General features: G+C 35.8%; 1 protein-coding gene across 2 annotated transcripts in view; it reads left to right on the forward strand.

The window, feature by feature from the left end:
- LOC100372142 (uncharacterized) overlaps window positions 1-23,409 on the forward strand; it is a 38,049-nt gene that overhangs the window by 9,831 nt on the left and 4,809 nt on the right. The window contains exons 3-13 of one of the 2 annotated variants that reach the window (XM_078005748.2): window positions 542-647; window positions 1,028-1,167; window positions 6,369-6,493; window positions 6,608-6,689; window positions 11,597-11,729; window positions 13,979-14,082; window positions 14,322-14,413; window positions 14,568-14,749; window positions 15,169-15,900; window positions 19,251-19,343; window positions 20,422-21,438. In XM_078005748.2, coding sequence (XP_077861874.1) covers window positions 542-647; window positions 1,028-1,167; window positions 6,369-6,493; window positions 6,608-6,689; window positions 11,597-11,729; window positions 13,979-14,082; window positions 14,322-14,413; window positions 14,568-14,749; window positions 15,169-15,900; window positions 19,251-19,343; window positions 20,422-21,438 — 2,806 coding nt within the window. Of the gene's footprint in view, window positions 1-541; window positions 648-1,027; window positions 1,168-6,368; window positions 6,494-6,607; window positions 6,690-11,596; window positions 11,730-13,978; window positions 14,083-14,321; window positions 14,414-14,567; window positions 14,750-15,168; window positions 15,901-19,250; window positions 19,344-20,421; window positions 21,465-23,409 lie in introns of both variants that reach the window. The other variant, XM_085493807.1, reaches the window with a different exon arrangement.

Genomic DNA, 23,409 nt, shown 5'->3' on the forward strand with positions numbered 1-23,409 from the left:
TTTGTTCAAACTTGGTACATTTTTGTACATACATTGGTCATTATGGGACCTTGATGCACTTCATTTTGTTTTTCTGATCAGATTCAAAATAGCCGACTGGTGGCCATTTTGTTGTAATGAATGCAGTTCTAGTGCCATATTTCTGACATGCTTTGACTGATTATCTTCAAATTTTAAATATTCATTATTATTCATCTCATAGATGTACAGATATATTGATTTGAAGATCGGATTTTAAAATGGCTGAATGGTGGCCATTATGTATTATTGAATGCAGTTCTAGTGCCATATCTCTGACATGCTTTGACTGATTATGTTCAAATTTTATATATTCATTATACATGTATTCAATATAGCTGATTTTGTTTTAATTAATGCTGTTCTAGAGCAAAATATGTTAAACAATCATCATAATCATATTCCTGACATGTTTATGTTCCAGCTACATTTTTGTATATTACCGGTACTATAAACAAAACTATAATTCTTAAATTTGATAACTAACAGGGACTGTGCCATGCATGGCTTGTTTCATTTACAGTCATCTTTAAATGGTCATAAGAATATAATTCCTTATGTTGATTCAAGCATTACAAGATCTAGCACTGATGTCTATGAAGTATTAATATTGATGGAGTACTGTAGAAGTAAGTATATTGTATTCTATTGTCGTCACATTCTTGTTGGACAAAGTTCTTAAAATATGTGGTTTCTATTTTTTGCAAACTAATGTAAAATAGATGAAACACTTGCATAGAAGGCATGAATCAGAACTTTATGTGAAATTTAAGATTATTATACAACACTGGTCTGTAGGAGGTCAGTCACAAAAATCAAATTCAATTCTTTTGAAGTCAGTTAGTGTATAAGATTGCTGTTATTTCACAGGTCCAGCATGTTTTCATCTGCTTTATTTTGCATAGATGGATTTTTTTCAAGCTTTGTACGTGTATTTGAATAGACCAACGGTAATATGTCTAGGCTGCAGTTACACTGTCATGTCTTATTTTTTGTTTTCACCTTTCAGCTAGTGTAATACAGTTAATGAATGAACGAATAAATATTGGTTTTACTGAAGGTGAAGTATTGCGTATATTTTGTGATGTCTGTGAAGCAGTATCTAGATTACATCATTGTCAAACTCCTATTGTACACAGAGACTTAAAGGTAGGTTTCAATTACATCTATCAATAAAATGGCTGTTATATTTAGCGAGGTGGGGATAACCACTATTTGATGATTTTTAGTCCCTGTTAGGATGCAGTCCAAAAATAGGAACTTATGGATTAACCTCTCTGCGTCCATGTGTCATAATATTATAAATATGCACATCAATTTTTGTACTGAAAAATCATCGAAATCAAGCATTTCTCGGCCGTTTACAGATCGATTTTGTTCAAACTTGGTAAATACATTGGACATTATGGGACCTTGATGCTCGTCATTTTGTTTTTGACTCCCGAAGCACAAAAAGGGAGTCTTTGCAGTTAGTGTGTCTGTATGTGTGTGTGTGTGGGGGTGTGTGTATGTGTGTCCGTCCATCTGTTCCACTGATATCTCAAGAACCATACATCAGTTTTTGATGAAACTTGGTGCATAGATGCTCTGGGCCAATGCACAGATTTGATTAGGTTTTGGTAAAAATCCATGCATATTAATTACCTAATTTGCATGATAATTAGCTGATTTTTAGCTGTTCCATGACTGTTCCACTGATATCTAAAGAACCACTCATTGGATTTTGATGAAACTTGGCACACAGATGCTCCAAACTAATGTGCAGATTTGACTAGTTTTGGGTAGAAATCTGTGCAATATTAATTACCTAATTTGCATAATGATTAATCAATTTTCGGCTTTTCCACTGATACACAATGTATCTCAAGTACTAATCATCACATTTCAATAAAACTTGGTACATATATGTCATAGGACACTGCACAAACCTGATAGTTTTTAGGGTAACATCAGTATATATTAATTAGCTAATTTGCATAATTAATTAATTTTCAGCTTTTGATATTTCAAGTAGTAATCATCACATTTCAATGAAACTTGGTACATAGATGTCATAGGACACTGCACAGACCTGATAGTTTTTAGGGTAATATCAGTATATATTAATTAGCTAATTTGCATAATTAATTAATTTTCAGCTTTTGATATTTCAAGTAGTAATCATTACATTTCAATGACACTTGGTACATAAATGTCATAGGACACTGCACCGACCTGATAGTTTTTAGGGTAATATGAGTACATATTAATTACCTAATTTGCATAATTAATTCATTTTCAGCTTTCGATATATCAAGTTGTAATCATCATATTTCAATGAGACTTGCTACATAGATCTTCTAGGATTATGTAGACACCTGATTAGTTTTAATTGGACATTAATTACCTAATTTGCAAAATGTTCCAGTGATATATAAAGAACCACAAATTGGATTTTAATGAAACTTTTAAAGAGAACTATGCAGAAACCCAATTAGTTTTTGGTAAATATTTATGCTTATTAATCACCTAATTAACATAATTAATTAACACTGATATCTCAATTACTGATCATCACATTTGAATAAAATTTGATACATAAATGCTCTAGGACAATAGACAGGCCTGATTTATTTTGATTAATATTAATTCTCTAAATAGCATAATAATTCATAATTTTTTTGTTCTGTTCTGTTCATATTAGTTACCTGATTTACATAATTAGTTTTCAGCTTTTCCATCAATATCTCATGTACAAGTAATTTTGAATTAATTTTTAATGTGTCTTCAATACTCTCAGCACACGGGAGTTTATTCTAAGATTTCTTTGATCAGCTTTTCCATCAATATCTCATGTACAAGTAATTTTGAATTAATTTGTAATGTGTCTTCAATACTCTCAGCACACGGGAGTTCTTTCTAAGCTTTCTTTGATTCAGATTTAATTTAAAATGGCCGACTGGTGGCCATTTTGTTTTAATGAATGTGGTTCTAGTGCCATATCTCTGACATGCTTTGACTGATTATGTTCAAATTTTAAATATTCAATATACATAATCTCATAGATATACAGATATATTGGTTTGACAATCCGATGCAAAATGATTGAATGATGGCCATTTTTGTGCTAAAAAAATCATCAAAAATAAAGTATTTCTGACATTCCAAAACTGGATCGTTTATGGATGAATTTCCTTCAAACTTGGTACATAGATTAGATATTATTTGTCCTTGATGCACATCGTTTTGTTTTCCAGATCAGATCCAAAATGGCTGACTGGCGGTCATTTAGTTTTAATTAATGATGTACATGTACAAGGGCAATATCTCTCAATATGAACAAGTACAGTACAGTTCTCGCAAAAGCTTTGGCTTTTGTGGCATCATTGTCGCCTACGCATGGCTTCATTGTCGCCTCAGCATCGCATCATTGTGGCATCAGCTTCGCGTCATTGAAAATTGAAGCTGTGTTCGCCTTGCTTATTCTGTGGCATCATCGTGGCCTCAGCTTCGCAGTCTCATGGCATCAACATGGCATCAGCTTCAAAGTATTGCAACATGAGTATGACCTCATTATTTTCACACGGAAAGGCAGTAGAGAAAAACACATGTACAGAAGTTCGATATGTAATCGATTTGAAATTCAAGGCGGTAAGGGGAATAAAATAATATGACCAAGAGTAAAATGACATTTTAAAAAGATATCTTGTTTAATTATTTAATGTTGCGAGTATTGGGTACCAAAAACTTTGTGAAGTACATTGCAATCTGCAAGGTGACGAGTGTCATATTGACTGCAAGGAAAATCGTGATAAATTTAAATCACACGATGCAATCGTCGTTCGGATACAACGCAATTTGCTATACGAAATGAAACTGTTCTTCTTATAAAATTACCTTATTTTCGTTCATTTTATTTGCTGGTAAGAAAACAGATTCAGATTCCTCATTTCGGTGGTATTTTTCTGTGTTTCATTTATTTTTAGCAAAGTCCGATCCCATGCCCGGACTACTAATACATGCAAGACACACGTACGCTGCCTGGTGCGTCGGCGTTGTCGCCTGCCATCTTGATACAAAGTTCCAAAACAAGTGCGTACATTTCTAACTATGATTGGATGGTTGTGGTGGAGTCGGTCTGGTAAAATTTTACATCCAATTTTCTAAATTAAGTCACGATCAGTGACCTAAGCTCGACCTATACGTACTTTAAAAGTATTCTCACAAAAAATATTTTCAAATAAAAACGAGCCACATGCCCTGTAAAAAATTGAATAGCACTTGACATGCAGAAATAATTTATTGGGCTTCAGAAAAAAACGTGTCCAGTGGTGCCCAGTCGATGAACAATTTGAAACTCATGATACACACGGAAGTCATTCGATACTGAATATCATCGACCCCAATCTGGTTTACCTTATTTCCCAACTTGCAAAACTGATTTGTATCTCAGCCCAGTTTTCTTTTTCTTTTTTTGAACTGAGGTCAAATCCCGGCCGTTTGTCAAAATATACCAATGTTTTTTAGTGAATAATTGTGAAGCCTGTCACAGCACAAACAAACTATGTGAATCGACGCAGGAGATTGGATGGTACGACGACCCTTAAATTAGCGTCAAATATGCTTTGTTACAACATCATTGATTGGCTGAGTCACCTGATCAGTGCACACAACCTGGGTCACAGAACCAGATTTGTCCGTATTATCAACGGGACTTTGCGAGAGAACCACATCCACACTTTCAATCATATTTGGCGCGGAAGTTGCCAACAAATGTCGAAAAACTCGTGAATTTTATGGATTTGAATAAAATAAAGCTAGCGATTGGTAAGACTGGTTAATAATATATCCCCTGATGCTCTTCGATTTTTTTAAATTTTATTTCAAGGTGAGAAATGGATAATTGAAGTTCCATCGATTTCAACGCGACTGTTTCACCATGACAACTCTATGCCGTGTTGTAGTTTTGCGAGGTACATGTATAACAAAAATATAGATATAATAAATAGTACTTGTTTAATTATTTGGTTTTACAGCCCGCAAATTACAGGACATGATCCCCATGAATTACGATAAATAAATGCTGATTGTGTTGAATGACGAACGTCGGGACCGTTTGGAGAAACCAACGGGGATATTCCAAACAAATTATTGGGACACGGGCGGTAGACATTTCAAACAAATGAAATTATTAACGAAAGACGAGATTTTTCCAGATATTTACGAACATACTGTCATACTAAATATATGCAAAATTGACAAATACACAAAGAGATATTAGGTTTTATTTTAGCCTTAGAAATATTTTCTTTCACTCAGTCCATGCGTGGGACTTCTATTTAGCTTCATGGTCCTTCGGCTTGTCTTCTCCTTGGGGGAAATAACAATAATTATACAAATCATAAACTCAACACAGTCAGGAAAAGAAACCCAGACAACCATGTCGTACTTCTGTTGAAATACATTTTGTAGCAGTGCGTCACGTCAGAATAAGTTGTTTAAAATAAAATCGTCAATCCCAGCCAAATCTAGGTCAAATGGTCAGATTGCGTGCATAGAATTATAGATAGTTAAAATGAAAAGTATTTGAACTTTTGACGGTTGTTCAACATCTATGCACGGTAACTGTGATCTATGCACAGTCGAAAATAAAGCGGAAATTCAACAAGCGATCGCAAAAGCGAGCGATTGAAAAGCGGAAGCGTGCGAGAGGTTGGGTGAAATGGGTTCTGTACTTCTTTGTTTGATGAAGCGATGCTGATGCCACATTGTCGCCATAATGAGGCCACAATGAAGCGAAGCAATCACCGCCTCAACTTTTTATGTCGCGACATTGAAGCGACGCTGAAGCCATAACAATGCCATAATGATGCAATGCTGAAGCGAAGCTGATGCTGAAGTGAAGCCAAAGCTTCCGCGAGAACTGTACTGTATTGTACTAAGTTACTATAAGCAAAATTATATAATTTAGATTTGATAATTTTACAGAGACTGTGCCATGCATGGCTTGTTTACTATGCGAGTCTTGCAGTTTATTCTGTCTGTGTCTTCATGGCCTGTCTGTACTGATATCTCAAAAACCCATCATCAATTGTTTTGAAATTTTTTGCTGAGATAATCCACAGACCTGATTAGTTTTTGGTTGAAATATGTGATATTAATTACCAAATTTGCACAATGTTTTCTGGTTATATTTAAAAAGCTTCTTAATAAAATGAAACAAAATTTGGTGTTTAAATTTCACTGAGGTGTTGAATATTGATTGCAAGATTTTCTTTCAAACTTGGTAAAAGAAACAATAATTAATGATTATACAGCAATGATGCTAAGAAGAATAACAGATGTTGCTCATTAATTGCTTTTTATTTCAGATTGAAAATATTTTACTGCATCCAGAATCTAGTTGTTACATGTTGTGTGATTTTGGAAGTGCTACCCCTAAGGTACTTAATCCGTTAGTACAAGGAGCTTCTAAATGTAAAGAAGAAATAGAAAAGTAGGTGTTTTATTCAAATTTATTAACACTGTACCTCTTAATTTTAGAGAACATACATTTGTATTATATCAGGATATTTTTCAGGTTTTAGAAAATGCATTTTCTTTCTTTCAGATATACCACATTATCTTATCGTTCACCAGAAATGATTGATTTGTATAACGATAAACAGATATCAACAAAAGCTGATATTTGGGTAAGTATATTTTAGGGATGTAAAGATTAATTTCATAATCAAGCATTTTTGGCATTCCAGAACCGGATCTCTACTGTTTACATATGGATTTTGTTCAAACTTGGCACGATAATAAATGGCCGACCGGTGGCCATTTTGCTATAAATAATGCTGTTGCAGAGCAATATGGAGAAGTACTTGTTGTACGATCATATACCAGATGACCGAATGTCAGTAATTTTAATGTTAAAAAATCATCAGCTATATCTTTGAAATGTTTATATTCCAACTATATTACTACAGTACAATGTGCACACAAGGTCCCAATTTTCTCGCCAGTGGCGAGACCATGGTGAGGCCATGTCTCGCCAATGGCGTGCCAGTGGCGTACCAGTGGCGAGGCTGTTGAAAGGCTCGCTCTCAAAGAAGCGAGCCCAAGGTCGAGCTCGGCGCGATTAGTTAGATACGGCGCACCTTATTATACTCGGCGCGATCACAGGCGCGACCGATGTTTTTTTTTCACCACAACAGAAAACATAGTTTCAGTTCTCTTACATTGTTGTTTATGAATGTAGATTAAATAACGGATAAATTGCGTAATGTGTTGCAAATAGCGTGGCCAGTGGTAAATTAAACATTGAAATTTGTACGTGTTTGTTGATTTGTGAGTTGGAAACGGTTACTGAAAAAGTAAACCAGGGATTGAATTGTTGTGTACCCTGTCCTGTTCTGCTTGTCTTGTCTTGCGTACAAGTAGTGTTGCAGTTGCTAAATTAAAACTCAATGGCATCTCGAGTCTGAGTCTGAATTTGATGCGTGAACCGACCATGGTTCACCGTAAGATAACAAATGTCACTCCGAATCACCCAACCCCGATCTTGTAAAACGGGTCTCATTACACAACATAATAATCGTCACAAACCTTTTTACTCGCCTAAATTCCAACTGTAACTCACTATAATTATACTCAAGGCATTTGAGACGTTTAAAGAGGTAAAATGCCACGACAAAGTAAAATTGATCATTTAAATTACGTGGTGGCATCACGTAGGCATGATGTACGTTTTCTTCAAAGTTCAGTCAGAGGTCAATGAAACCACTTGGTCGGCACCTAACGTCACAGAAATTATGCAAGACGTTTTCAAATTAAAAATCCCTGTCGAATTATTAAATGGTGTCTCGAAAAGGGATTTTTTATTTGACGCCTGCTTAGCACTAATTGTAACATCAGAAGGTCGCAATTGTTTATGTCGTTCGCACGGGAGATCTAAAATAATGGCGCGTGTGTTGCTCTTGCATTTATATGGTAGTATTATTACAATTGGCATACTTATTTTCAGCTTTCAATCTAAATGGACACAGAACGCCCCAGTAACGTACTAGTACATGTATATATATTTTAGAGTCGTCTGAAAAAATAAATAAATTACACAATTATTACTGTGCTAGGACGCTGTTTATTCACGCACGGTAACTAAAAAAGATTCACGCTTCCTATTAGTTCAGTGGATGCGTCTCGGCAGTTGTATCCATGCGCCGTGTTTTGAAAAGTAACGTACTGAATCCAAACAAAAGGTCACATGTTGGAAAACAATAATAGTTTGCCTGAACCATGGAGGTATTTATGTTAGAGCTGTGGTTAGTCACAGTCTGTCAACAAGGGAGGGACTGTGGTTTAGCATTAATCAGATGACACTAAACTTACACTATTTTTGTTAAAAGACGCTAATAATTTGAAAAACACTTGTAACACTTGTAGGGTAATCAAAAAATAAGAAGAAATTGCAAACAAATTTGAAAAAAGACGAGCTCTAGTTTAGTAAAATCGGCAGATGAAAACCCCAAAATGACCTGTTTCCAAAGTGATAGCGTGACCTTGCATCGGACATATTGATATGCAAACGACTAATTTGTGAAACAAACAGGAGCGGATAAGATAAACAAAAAAAGGACCAACGATTTCAAACAATGTATCCTCACCTCTAATTTATTTAAAACGTCGTGTGTAAAACCGTGTTTGTCGTAGCAGGCAGTCAAAAAATGGTAACCCCCATTAGTATGCACGGGTGAATTGTTTTTACTTTACAATAATTTTGTCAAGCACGAACGTCGTCAGATTCGTTTTTTTGTTACCTAAAGTCTCTTGGCCAATCAAAAATAAGTAATTCACGCAACGGTGAGATGATTAACATAGGTCACCCGTTTGGCCCCAACGACACACTTAGGTTCATCAAAGTGACCTAGGAATGATTTCCAGACAGTTTCGGATTCAAATAGAAAATATTATTATTTTTGATGACAGTTGTTTTATTTTTGCGAAAAACGGGTGAAAAATATGATGTTTGTATGTGTGCCTAGTTAACCGTTCCTGGTCTGGGGTGATTTCCAGACAGTTTGAAAATTTCGGGAAAACGTTTTTTTTTTTTTTTGAAAAGTTTGTATGCCAAACTAAAACATGTCAACGGTCTTGATAATACTATGAACAGCAGATGTTTTATTTAAAAAAAAAAAAAAAAAAAAAAACGTTGAAGAACTGTTTTCCTGTCAATAATAAAAATTGGGGCAAGTTTACACAGCGCGACATTTCTTAACATACAGCCGCCTGTTATAAACGTAAACGTCGAAGTGAGACTGCCAAAAAGACCGGTACAAATGGTTTCTTGTAATAACTCATTCACTGCCTGAGAGGTCTCAGTACTAAGGTCGACATGGTCATAAAAGAAAGTAAATTTAAACATTAAACATTTGTTTCCTCTGCTGCAGTTACAGTTACAGTTAAAGCATATACGGGGTTCTTGCTGTTTGGTCTCGCCACTACGTCGACGGCATGTAGATAGTGGGCGACCAGCCATACGAACTGGGCGAGACGTTGACCACAACCAGAGTGAAAAAAAAAAGGTCCTCTGCTGCTGAGTATTTTTCTGAAAGCTTTTCGCCACTGCTGTTAAAACACTGGAACGTCCTCTCATATACTAACCAAATGGTCCCTATCAGAACCAACACATCATCCATAATAACAACTATAGTAAAACAGTTTTTTGCAATAATTCAGTACACATAAAACATTTGTTATGCTTCACGCTGGTCGTGATGATATTTCTGTACTTCATTCAATCATTTTTTTTTATTGAAATAAAGTTACACCACCATAAAGTCACACAGGCACACATATTATTCACGTCGGAAACTCTGACACAACTGGCGTTTAAATTCTAAGTGACACTGATCAGTCCCTCATCCAAGCAGAAGCCCGCATTTTGCGATGTGCCGACTCTACAAGTGAATTGCATGTTACACCAATGGTTAGTAACTCTGCACACCGCATATGAAAACACGCAAATGGGTTTGAAAAGAATAAAAACAAGATACGCGCTGACATACATTAAACATGTCCCTGTGTAATACACAACACTAATAACCAACATACAAATGTATGTGCAAAAGTACATATTCAGTGGACATCAGAGTCACTAAGGTTCAAAGTGTGATGTGTAAATGTGAGGTGCGCCCTGGTGGCGCGCCGATAGAAGCGCCCATCAAAACAACATGATAACATATATTTGGAAATCGTGTTGTCACTGAGGTTTCGGCACAGAGTGTTTTTGTTTTGTTTTATTTTTACAACTACCAATGATATGAAATCGACAATCAGATACACGTACACATACCCACGCAAATCTCACAAAACGATCGGTCTGCAAAGATTAAGGTCCACTCGGGGAAATAATTCAATCTGACAAATCTTAATGATGAAATCAACAAAACAAACATTTGTTAACTTTTCAAACAACACTCTTGTAACCACGCTGAAGTGATATTTTATGTTTTGGTGTTCCAAGAAATACCGGTCGCGCCGGTGATCGTGTCGAGTTAAATAAGGCGTGCCGTATTTAACTGACCGCGACGAGCTCGATCTTGGGCTCGCTTTTTTGAGGGCGAGCCCTTTAATGACCTCGCCACTGGCACGCCATTGACTCGACATTGGCGGGACATGGCCTCGCCATTGCCTCGCCAATGGCGAGAACACTTGGGTCCTTGTGTGCACATTGTACTGTATAAACAAAACTATACATCTAAAATTTGACAACTAACGGGGACTGTGCCATGTATGGCTTGTTTTTAGCTCCACTATCGACAAAGTCGACACAGCGGAGCTGTTCATATTACTTATTGTCCGTTGTCGTCAACTTTACAATTTCGACTTTTTCTTCAAAACCGCAAGAATATTTTCAAATTTTGGTGAATATTTTTGTCATTTTTGGTAAAAAGTGATATTTTCGACTTCTTGTTAAAAACCGCAAGTCTGATTGCTTTGATATTACATATATAGGTACTACATGTGGACCTCTCTCAGATTTGTTCATTTCATGATGATATCTTCAATTATCTAATTTTGATGAATATTTTTGGTAAAAAGTGATATTTTCGAATTCTTGTTGAATACAGCAAATCCGATTGCTTTGATTCTATACATATTGTTCATTTTCTAATGATATCTTCAGTTCTTTAATTGAAATTGAAACAGCTGAGCTATCTCAGCCGACAGGCTGCTTGTTTATGTAACTGTTTAATTTTCAGTGGTACCGGCAGGGGTTTTTCTAGAAAAAAATTGCAAGAGGGAGCACTATAATTCAGGTCACAGTTGAAGACTGTTGCCCGAGGATCTGCTCCTCAGGGTAAGGGGACACATACCATGACTCGAGGGTGCTGCGCCCTTGTTTAAAAAAATCCCTGGTACCGGTATTTTTGTTTTGATATTTTGACGACTTTCTTTGATTTTTAGTGAAATAATGAGTTCTAATGTAATGTTCACATGGATTTATTTTAAAACCATTGAATAATTATTATATTCACAATATTGAACAGTTGTCAGTCATTTTCTCAATTCAACAACCTGTTTATTCAACATTGGTGTTTTCTTTTTCTAGGCACTTGGATGTATGCTTTATAAATTGTGTTTTTTTACATTACCATTTGGTGAGAGTGCATTGGCTATACAGAGTGGCAACTTTACTATTCCAGATGATACAAAATACTCTAAAGAAATGCACCAACTAATAGGTAAATATAATACTGAAATGAAAGGACAGATTCCATGAAAATGACAGTTATCAGCAATGTTGAAGGGAATACTAATGATCAATATTGCACACATACATGTACATTACCAGCTTGGAATCAAGGGGTGTGGACAGCTTGCATTATTTTATGAAAGGCTGAAATTAGATTTTAGATTTAGCTTTCAGTGGTTATTGCTGGGAAAGGATTGACCAGCTTTGTTATTGGTCCAAGAAAAGAGTTCCGCTTGGAATGTGTCTGAACCTCTCATTTAATATGTAGGAATGTACCAAGAAAATTGTTAAATTGTAGTGTATTTTACTTATGAATGGTCAAAAAGTGCATGAAAATGTGTGGATGTTAACAGAATGATGTCGTTTGGTCACAGTTGCACAATAAATAATGGACTATTTTGGGCGTAGCTATAAAATGTGTCACCGAAGTACTTGCACGTGTGCATGATTCCAGGAGCTGTGAAGAGACTCCATTCATTGAAAATTAAGTATTGTGTAATTTGTAATGAGAATGTATTCAAATAGATTTATGTTTATGAATCATGTTTCTTTTCAAAGTGTATTTATATAATAAAAATTGTTTATAAAAATGTTTTTTTTTATACTTTTTCGATGGATTGAATTTACAAATGATGAGTTATTTTGTTATACCATCACTCAAATTATGTGTTCCGAATTTCTGATAGTTTAGGCTTTGTGTTCTATGGGCTGTTTTTTCAGTTATCGATAAAAGTGAAGGTATTTTGAAAATTGTGAAATCATGGTACTGTTTTGGCATTATACGACTTGCAGTTCCCTTTTGACTGGCCGTGGTGTCTGTAAACTTATCGAACTATAGTATTATGTAAATCTGCCCATGGAAATCTGCAAGCAAAGTTTTAAATTCCCATTTTCACGCTGTGTCATAACGTGGAGTCGTCATCTAAGTACAAAAACTTGTGTTCCCCAACGCATTTAAAAATCCCACTTGAATTTGAAGGACTTTGTGTGACTGACTGTGGTGTTTTTAAACTGTAGTCGAACTGTAGTAGTGTGTAAATCTGCCACAACGTGGAGTTGCCATCGTCTTTTGTTTACCAACTCATTTAAATACGTTTGTGCCTCAACGAGGACTGAAAAGTGATTTCCATTTACTTCGTCTGTTATAAATCAACTGTATTAGCTTCCTTCGAACTTCCTATTGCCATTGGGAGTATGTCTACTGCACTTGGCGGTGTAGTGCGTATCGATCTTCTTGTATATACATGTATATATTATATGAAACGCACCCGAACCTGGAAATCTACAGCAAATCGGGTTGGTCTCGTCACGTAATTTCTTACCTTGTTCTTAACCGCAATACGCTTGGCTATGAACTTCCACATACCCATGCTTATAGGAATAGTGCATCATGGGTAATACTGTATTGATCGTGATAAAACAAACATGGCTGCCGTAATGCCTCGTTCATCGCTCGTGTTTTTCTTCCTGTCTTGGAGTTCTCTGTTTTCTTTGATTTTTTTTTATTTCAATTAAACAGCCCTTTGGCTGTGGCCATGCATTTAGTCATTGTTGACTGTTTTTCTCGTATTGGTTGATTGTCATAGTAACATATGCCAAGTACAATTAAACGTCCCGAGTTGAGCAGTAGTCATTTCTAAGGTTCAAAATAAACACCCATGAATATTTAATTTAGTTTAATTCCTTCAGTTAAAAATTGAGTTTCCATAATAAATAAATAATAACACATACCCTCATGTATACTTCAAGTTTTCATTAAAACAAGCTCTTATTTTCCCAGCATCGAGATGGCTCTGCCAACTCTTGTTGATGATTGTTACACATGCATATACTGTTTTGCTCTAATAGAATAATAGCATACACACCAACAATTGCATTTCTTGAATGCTTGATCGTTAAATTTGACATATTTTGACCATAGACAAATTTTCATTTGAGTGAGTATGCGCTACTAATAAAGCAAATACAACATACTGGTACTAATTGTGTTAAATTGAAATTGACTTGTTGCATCTTAACATACAAAGTTTTTCATTGAAATCATGGTCTTGTATACTACTTAAGTTACATAGTTACAATACTGTAGTCCTACTTTGGTCCATTTCAAAGAAACTCTTTCACAATATTATCTGACACATTTTGTAAAAAAAAAAAGGGTGCCTGTTCATTTTACAGTAACATTATCTCAATTACGTTTTGTTGTTGAAAATAGAAATATTTGTAATTTTATTCTTGCAGCTTATATGTTAGAAGTTGATCCCGACATCAGACCTGATATTTTTCAGGTATCTTACATTTCATTCAAGATGGTACGAAAAGAAACTCCAATACCCAATTTACATGTAAGTATATTCCCAGCCTGTACAACATAGACACAATTCAATATGTATAAGTTATTCTCAAGATAGTGTCATCGGATGGCTATATAAACACAAAATTTGGGCACTATGCTCATTTCAGTAAAATTAAAAAAATGCTCTACTGCTTATTATTGCTTCTATAAAGATATAATAAATAAGCACCATGTTCCATTCTTTATGAAATCAATCATAACAAATATTATCGATTTGTTCTTTTGTAGAATTCTCCATCACCTATTTTGGACAAACTACCAGAAGCATTGACAGAGTCTGAATTCCGACATCAGCAGCAAAAACAAAGAGAAAAAGCCAGGTATATGATAGCTAAATTAGGGATTTTGTTGTTTGACTGATTGAATTATTGAATCCCAAGATTTTCATGTTCAAGTGGATTTTTTTTTGTAATTCAGTACTACCAGGAGTTTATTACCTTACAAAATTTTTAATACATTTCTATTTTCTATCAGAGCCTCAATAACAGCTGTTGATACTAGTACGTCAGTTACTCCCAGACAAAGACCCAAAGTTGGTCAGGTAAATGTGACTCCGAAAAGCACAAAGACAATACATCCGCCTACTACTACAACAGTTACACCAGTCAATAGGCCTAAACCAGTGGCCAATCATACAAAAGTGACTCCAGTCCCAGGTATGTTGTGTGGCTCCAATGTGTTATGATTGACATGAAAAAAAAATAAATACACTATTATCTCATTGATTTTAAATCTGAAAGCACTCAGACAGGCTGTGCATTAGACAATATGTGATAAATTTAGGCACTCAAATGCATTTGCACTTCAATTCTGTGTATCAGTAAATTTATTTCTGTTTACTTATTATGTTCAGCTTGTGGTTGTTATCTTTCAAATATTGGTCATCGCAAAAACACAACATCATTAATATCGCCATTGGATTATGATCGGTTGGCATTGTGTAGTTGAATATCTATTTAAAGTTTGAAATCTAATCTGTGGACAGCACCGGATACATTAAATGGTCTTTCTAAAATTAGGGTATTAGTAAACAGATGGCATGTACATATCTGATTATATTATGTTTTATTTTTAGAAAAACAACTGCAGCAACAAGCTTTGATGCAGCAACATCAGGCTTTGTATAAGCAACAACAACAATTGCAACAACAGCAGTTACAGCAACAGCAACAAAAACAGCAACAGCAGCAGCAGTTACGACAACAGCAGCAAGCTATATATCAGCAGCAACAGCAACAACATTTTATGCAACAGCAGTATCAACAACAACAGCAGCAGCAGTACCTGCAGCAGCAACAATACCTTCAACAGCAACAGTACTTGCAGCAGCAACAACAATATATGCAACAAATGCAATACCATCAACAACAACAAGAGCAATTCAAAACGCCAATGTCCACTAAGCAGTATGCGATGATGGTGCAGCAGCAGCAACTTCAGCCACAGTCGCAGCAACAAACCTTGCTAGCCATGACACAACATCAATCAAGGCAAAATCCACCAACAGATACATTGGTGTCTGTCACTCCACCAGAATCACCAAGAATGCAACAACACAGAAACCAAGTCAATGCAGCAGCAGCTTCACAACAGAACGTAGCAGTGCAACGCTCTAGTGATTGTTTCCTGACAGCTGGTGTGAAGTCCTCTAGTTCAACTCCTGGCCAGTCACCTATAGCTAGTCCGCAACTGCCTGTGTCTGATATGTCCCAGTGGAATCCATTTGGCGATAAAGATAATTTCAGTGCAATGTCAGAAGATCATTTTGTTGATATGGAGTTTGACGCACTCCGGAAACCACAAAAAAGTATGTAGAGATTATTCTATATTATGACAACAAATATAAGTGACAATATTAGCAATTTCTTCATAAATTCTAAAACTATGTATGTGTAAAGTATGCTCAAGTCTTGTATGGTCGGAACCAATCAGAACTTGTTTTATGAATGCTTTCTAGAGCCTACACTTGGCATAGGTACAAGAAATGTGGTATGTGGCATGTAATCAGGCTAACTCTTATTGTTGAGGGGACTAACGTGTGTTATTGTAATAATAATAATTTAACATTTATTTAAACATGACTTAAGTATAGTACCTTTATTGTACGTAATTGTATATGCACAGGAGTAGCTAAACTTGACTGTTGGGAGGATATTTCATGTTTTAAAAAATAGGTTACTGTAAATACTCTAATTTACAGTACTATGAAGAGGTTAATTTTTAGCGGCTTAGCGGTGTTCTAAATTCGCGCGACAGAGGTTTTATAGTTTCTCTAACTAAGCAGCAAACATCTTGCCCATTTCCGTCCCATTTTGTAAACAATGCGTAAGTGGCAAAATAAATACAATGCAATCAACACAGTGTCAGACGATCGTATGCACTCAGACTATTGTGTGTCTCCTGTGTAGTAAACGTACATGAATCATCGTCTGCAATTTACCGACACAACAACATGGCTACCGACCTCATAAAATGATTGAAAAAAGCACCATTATCGTCACCAAGCAAACCAAACTTGCTCGATCCTAATAGCATCAACAACGTGAGATATGTACGACCTAGAAAAAGTGCCATATGCGAGTACCAAGTTGCGAGTCGCAAAAAGCAAAATATGCCATATGCTAGTGGTAAAAACGGCATATGCAAGTGGTAAAATGTATCATTTGCTAGTAGCAAAAAAGCCCAATGCGAGGGGTAATACAAAGGCCAGGAAAACTGGTGTATGCGAGGGGTGGAGTCATTTGCTTCGTTTGCTGATAATATAACATACGTTCAAATGTGTTTATCACATTAAAATCAAATATTTACCATGGTTATGAAATAATGCTGTTGAGGCTTTTACTTTAGGGGTGATTCAAATATAAAAATAATGGTAGCAAATAGGTGTCAACGCGATCTAGCCTACAATGTAGGTGTCAACCGCCGCACGCCGCCCGGTACTCAACATTACAGTCGACCAGTGTACGCAGATTACATTGCGAAGATCACAAATAAAAGTAGCTATAACTACTATTTCCAGTGCTTTTTGTTTATTATTCATTTAAGTGTTGATATCAAAAAGTTCGTTCAGTCGTTTGCATAGAATCGATGATTTGTGATCTTCGCAATTTCTAGATCGTACATACCTGACAACGTCGAACAGTGCAAACTGTCACCTGAAGTAATTGCCATTGTCAATGAAGAGATAACATCCGCTAGTCGGAAACGAAAACGCAGAAATTATCAGCACTATGGTGAAAACGTTTGAGCTAAAATCGATGAATGAATGCTGCTAGAAAATTCACTAAAGAGCTTGGTATGTTGGTGAGAGCATAGTCCGAGGAATGAAACAATCGTATCTCAACCGTGGACTGGGCAAAATCGCTGCTTCGTCGCATGGGTTATGTTAAGAGAAAAGATACGAAAGCTGTTCTAGCCGTTAAAGCAGCTTTCCTTGAACGGATAACCAAGACTGTTAAAGAACACAATGTTCCCCAAGAACTTGTTATAATCTGGGACCAGACTGGTGTTGCAATAATTCCAGCAGGCGAGTGGACAATGGAAGAACAAGGATCACGTCAAGTCACGATAGCAGGACTCGATGACAAGCGACAAATTACTGCATTGTTTGCATCAACTGCTTTTATCACCTCGGATATTATATCAGGGGAAAACCGATCGTTGTCACCCGGGCTACAATTTTCCCGATGCTTGGGATGTTTTCCATACAGAAAGTCATTGGTCAAATCATAATTCTATAATGCGAAACATCAATAACATTATTGTACCGTACGTGGATGCCACTAGAACGAGGCTTCAACTTCCAGAGACCCAGCAGGCAGTCGCCATATTTGATGTTTTTAAAGCACATCACGGCCAAGAACTGTTGAAGAAATTTAACGATGGTATTTGTGCCAGCATGCTGCACAGATCGTCTTCAGCCCCTTGACTTGTCTGTGAATAAGATCTTTGAGGATGCAATATAGCGAGAATTCCAGAATTGGTACGGCGAGCGTGTGTGTTCAGGAATGAATGACGGCGTTGATGACCCAACGCTGGATCTCCGGCTAAGTGAACGAAAACCCCTTCACACAAAATGGCTCGTTACTGCTGTACAGAGCATTTCCCAACGACACGATGAACTGAAAGAAGGATTTCTAAAAGCAGAGATTCTAGACAGTTTTGTTTAGGTCTTGTTTGTTTTACAATCAAACTCGTAATGCATTTTCTCTGTAAATTATATAACTTCATGTTGACTTCGGTGAAACTTGCAATCTATGTACTATTAATTGTGATGTGTAGTATTTATTATTTACAGTTGAGATATTTTTTCAATAAAAAAAGATTGATGCTTCAAAACACTTGTTCGTGTATCTTTTTTTGTCTGTGTTACAAGTTTGTGTGAAACCTCAATGGGTGAAACAAAATTCAAGATGGCCACCCGAAACACAAATTTGTGGTGTTTTTCGCGCACAAAACCCAGCGCGTAATGCGCGTCAATTTAACACCGCCGAACATTAACCACTCTACAGTAATCTAATTTTTCTAAGTGATTTTAATATATTAGTTTTAATTGTACTCTTAGGTGCTAATGACTATGAAAAACCTAAATTATATTCAAGCCAGGAGAGATTGCAATGTTTGAGTGTGATATTGATTGTGACACACTATGACACTTATTTAATAGAACATGATGGACCAAGAGATGCTGCTGATTTCATTTGATGTTTGACACTGTTGCATGTCCCTGTATTCTCTAGCTTTCACTAAACTAATTTTGCTGATATGAGGTTGTTAGGGTGCTTACTATGTATATTGAGGTTTGCATTTACCCTGTAGTGCAAGATAAGTATACATGTATAGATAATTAGGGAAAGGTCTGTTTTATTCATCTGTCAGTTTTACTCCCAAAAACATATGACTACTGCTTCTTGCTCAACTTACGACACCCTTCAGTACATGATACAATGTATACATGATTGTATGTATTATAAGGTTGTAATGAAGATACCTCAAAGTATGCACGAAGACAGTACAGCAGCAGTATCGACCAACGTGCAGTGGAGGTCGATGCGAGGATAATTGCCATTTTTGGCTTAAAATTTTAGTAAAATTGACTTTTAGCTTCTCTGAGGCATTTTAATTGGGAAATCATGCTGCAGTTTCTACTTTCTACAGGTGATGTTGGTTGTATTCAATCCAATGAGATTAGTGATACTGACAGCAGTTCTTCAATGAAATCTAATACCAGACCCAGAAGTGCAAGTACTGGTGAGATTTAGCTATCTTTTCTGCATGGTGCGCTTTTCATTTAAGGTAGTTAGTGTGCAAACAATAGCAACATTTTGATATTAATACAATTCACAATTTCATGAAAAGTATCTGTGGAGATTTAGGTAAATTGCTTTAAAACAGCTGTATATACCGGAGTAATTTCAACAGTTTTGACAGACTGAATAATGAATTTCTGTTGTAGATATTTTAGTGAATTAAATCTTTGAATCATGATGGTTTATTATGTTCTGCAGTTTAATCAATTCTTGAATAACGATATACACCAGTTTTTGAGCCATTGAAATTAGTAGTTTGGGAGGCATTCAGGAGTTGGGGTGTATCAGTAATAATTCTTTTTCGAGGTAGATTGAAATATTTCAGTGAGTTACCATCTTAGTTGATGGTAGCATGATTTAAAAAAAAAAAAAACACACAAACAGACTTCATGTGTAATTAGTTTTATTTCTCTTCAATAAGAAGAAACATCCAGGTGGATTGGATGTCATCCGATCCATTTTCTGCCAGGTAGTTGAATTGCTTGGTGGAGAAAAATTATTTTATTTTTGGTTCAACTATTAGAGGGGTTTAAATAATAGATGTATTTCATAATGCATATTAGTGAAAGTTACTCCTTTATCAATGATATGATAGGGTATATAGCAGTGACAATTTCATGCGAAAATCTGTCTACAATTAATTATGAGAATTAATTATTTAGGCTGACTGTAATATGCACAAAGTGTTATTTAAGACGTCATGAGTAATTTTTCCACATTCTAATTAGGTTATTTCTGTCTAAATTATATAAATATATATATATTGTTAATCTGTATCTATCTTCCCAGCCTATACAGTGATCTTCCTACCATGTGGTTTGATCTGCCCCACCTATGTAATGATATCCCTATGCTATGCTATGCTATGGTCTGCCCACCCTTACATGTACATGGCAAGCTAATAGTTTAACCATCTTCTTCATCCTTGATGTATCCAATATGTTAAAAAAATTACAATATTTTTACTTTTGTTTAGCATTCTACCTTGACTGTACAATAAAGGATATGTTGTCTTTCAGGTTCCAAACCTAACATCAAAGCAACTGTTGTCAACTCAAGTGAGGATTTATTTGGAGCAGCACCATTTGTTGAATTACACCAAGATACATACCATTCTGACTTTGGATCTGGATCTGGACCGGATGAATTTGGATTAACTCCATTTGTTCTTGATACCCCAAAAGAACAACCTTCTGTCCCGGGTGCAAGAAGTGATCAACCATCTGCATTTACACGAGTTAGTGGAAGATCCCAATTAGCTGTAGATGAGTTTGGAAACAAGGATCCTGAAGCTGTCGGAAGTGAACAGTTTTCATACCTTGGTTTTGATGATGAAACTCTGGATGTGAAAAGACGTGTACGTTATATGATGAGCGATAATCAACAGCAATATGTAAATGAGGGTGAGGAGTCTGATTTTAGTGAAGATGGACGAAGTAGTGCTTCTGATATAGAAAAAGAATTTCATCCTTTAGAGGATGATGTTGAAGAATTGTTATCATCCAGTGTTTCTCAGGATGGTTTCACTCCTGCTGGACATCACAAATCTACTAGTGATGATGATCCATTCAAACATGCGCCATTCCATCTAAAGAAACCACAGCATGGTATAACTGCAAATAATGAATCGGCCACCAGTTGTACCTTAACTCCTCCTATGTCTCCACCACTGAATAAGGATGGTGATGTGGATGTTTTTGGAGCTGCACCTTTTAGTGCCAAGCAGAACAAAAAACAGAACCAAAGGCTTTCCAGTTCAGACAGTTCTGATGTCTTCACTCAAGCACCATTCCCAGGAAAGAGTGCATCCAAATCTAAAAAGAAAACAGTTTGTAAGCAATCACATCATTTACAACAAGCACAAGCGATGGTCGTTGCAAATCCAACACCTCCAATATCACCAACTGAGGTTAACTTGTATGGTGCTCAAGCACAACCACAAGATCCAAGTGGTGCCAACAAAGAAGATCTATTTGGTATTTCATTCTCTGCTGATAAATCTGGAAAAGAATTGAAGCAAGCACATAAAGAATCAGGTTCGTCTAACCTAACACTAGAACAGGTATTGCTTCCCAAATGAAATATGTGTAAAGTTAAGTGTATTAGCTTTAGATCCTATAATTATTTGTGCCAGTGTGTTTCATGTTAAATGTCTATCGACAAGATTAAATAATGGCATCACTCCCCTCCATTTTAATCTACAAGCTAGTGCCAATGCCAACCACATCAAAGATGGAAGGGAAAGGTATATTAAGGGAAAAAATTTTGTCCGTCGTTGTTGTTGTCGTCGTTAATAATTGTTATTGTGTGGAAAATAACTTTACGAATTCTATTCCAAACTTCATCAAACTTGGTCACCTTATTCATCAGTATAAAGTCTTCCCTGAGTTTGAACAACAGATGTCCTGTATGAAAAGATCATGCAAAAATTGAAAAAATCTGATAACATATTTTGACTGTTTCTACTTGACTGATCACTGGTGATATGCATCAGAGGTCACTGATCTCAGTGGAAATATGCATTGTTGTATGTGTTCAATGAAGCAAATGATTTATCTTGTAATAATGTCTTTGGGAATGTATCTCCCAAATCCCATGGGAATACTAGACTGGGTTTCAAAACAAACTCATGGAGAGATTTTTTGCACAGTCTGATACACATTTGCAAACTTTGATCAAGTTCTGAAGCTAATAGAAAATCTGTTTAGTTCAAAGTTATCAAATCAAAAACAATTCATAAAAAATTCATATAAAGCAAAAGATTTCATCCACATTTGGAAAAGAAAATTGTACTAAAATATATGTATTCTGTATTTGACAAACAGTTCATTCGACAAATGAAAATTCACAGGAATTTGTTACAGCTATTGGAACAGAATGATAAAGCCTTTATAATAGTAATTTAAAAACGCACTTCAAAAACAAAGATTGCAGTGTTTGAAGATGTAGATTCCCAGGAGGCAACAGTACTGTTGACTTCTCTCTCCACTGGACACCAACTAACTATTTAAGTTGATTTGCATACAAAGCAGAGCTTGCAACTTGATAGCTGTTCATAGAGGGTGTTTTTTTTTTACTTTTCATATAATACAGTAGTCACACAATGAATATAATAAGGCAGTTCATATTTGTCTCAGTGAATCATGATTTTTGAGAGACACCTGTACAAAATACTTGGACAAAAGCCAGCTAAGATTTTCTGTTATCTTGCATATTTTATGAATCTATTCACGTCTAAATGCAGCACTTTTTTTCTGTGATGAGGCATTTGTTTTTATACTAAAATATCTGAATTACTTCAAATAAAGCTTGAAATTATGTCCCTTAAAATAATTAAACAAATTAGTTACAATGTTTTTGTAAGATATTCACATCTATCAAGGACATTCGATAAGACTGATTTCCCACTATTGGTTCAACCCCAAAACTTGTTTGTATTCAAAATTAATTATGACAATGCATATTTATATTGAAACAAAATATGATAAAGGGAATAATATTATATAACAAAGGGCAAGGTCACCAGAGTTCAACTATGTTTATAGTTCATGCATTGTCAATTGTTTAGTTGCTTGTAATTTCTTAGACACTTGCAAATAACTGATACAATTCAATGTCTACCATGTTTGTTTACTTGACAAATAAACACCATACTCTTCAAAAGAAATATTGCCCCAATTTGGCCTGAATTATTACTTTTACAGTAAGCAACTTCCCCTCCGCCCCCCAAAAAACTCTCTGGACAGTTCGGCCCCTCATGATAGACTTAATTGGTTTGCTAAAGGTTTATATTGTAGTGTCAGATTACCATGAACACTGGAGCTGACTACTTTGACTACCTTGAAGGTTGTCTCCTTCCCTTTTCCTGATAGCAGATGACTGTTGAACTTGAAAATGTTTATTGCAGTCAGTTTAATCTGAGACAACCAATAAACAGACTGCAACGCCTATTGTAAAAGGTGTTATTCGGCTTAATTCCATATGCTACATGTGCCTCACTCAGGTGT

This window comes from Saccoglossus kowalevskii, chromosome 19 (genome assembly GCF_978046115.1).
Source record: "Saccoglossus kowalevskii chromosome 19, keSacKowa6.1, whole genome shotgun sequence".
NCBI classification, from domain to species: Eukaryota; Metazoa; Hemichordata; class Enteropneusta; family Harrimaniidae; genus Saccoglossus; species Saccoglossus kowalevskii.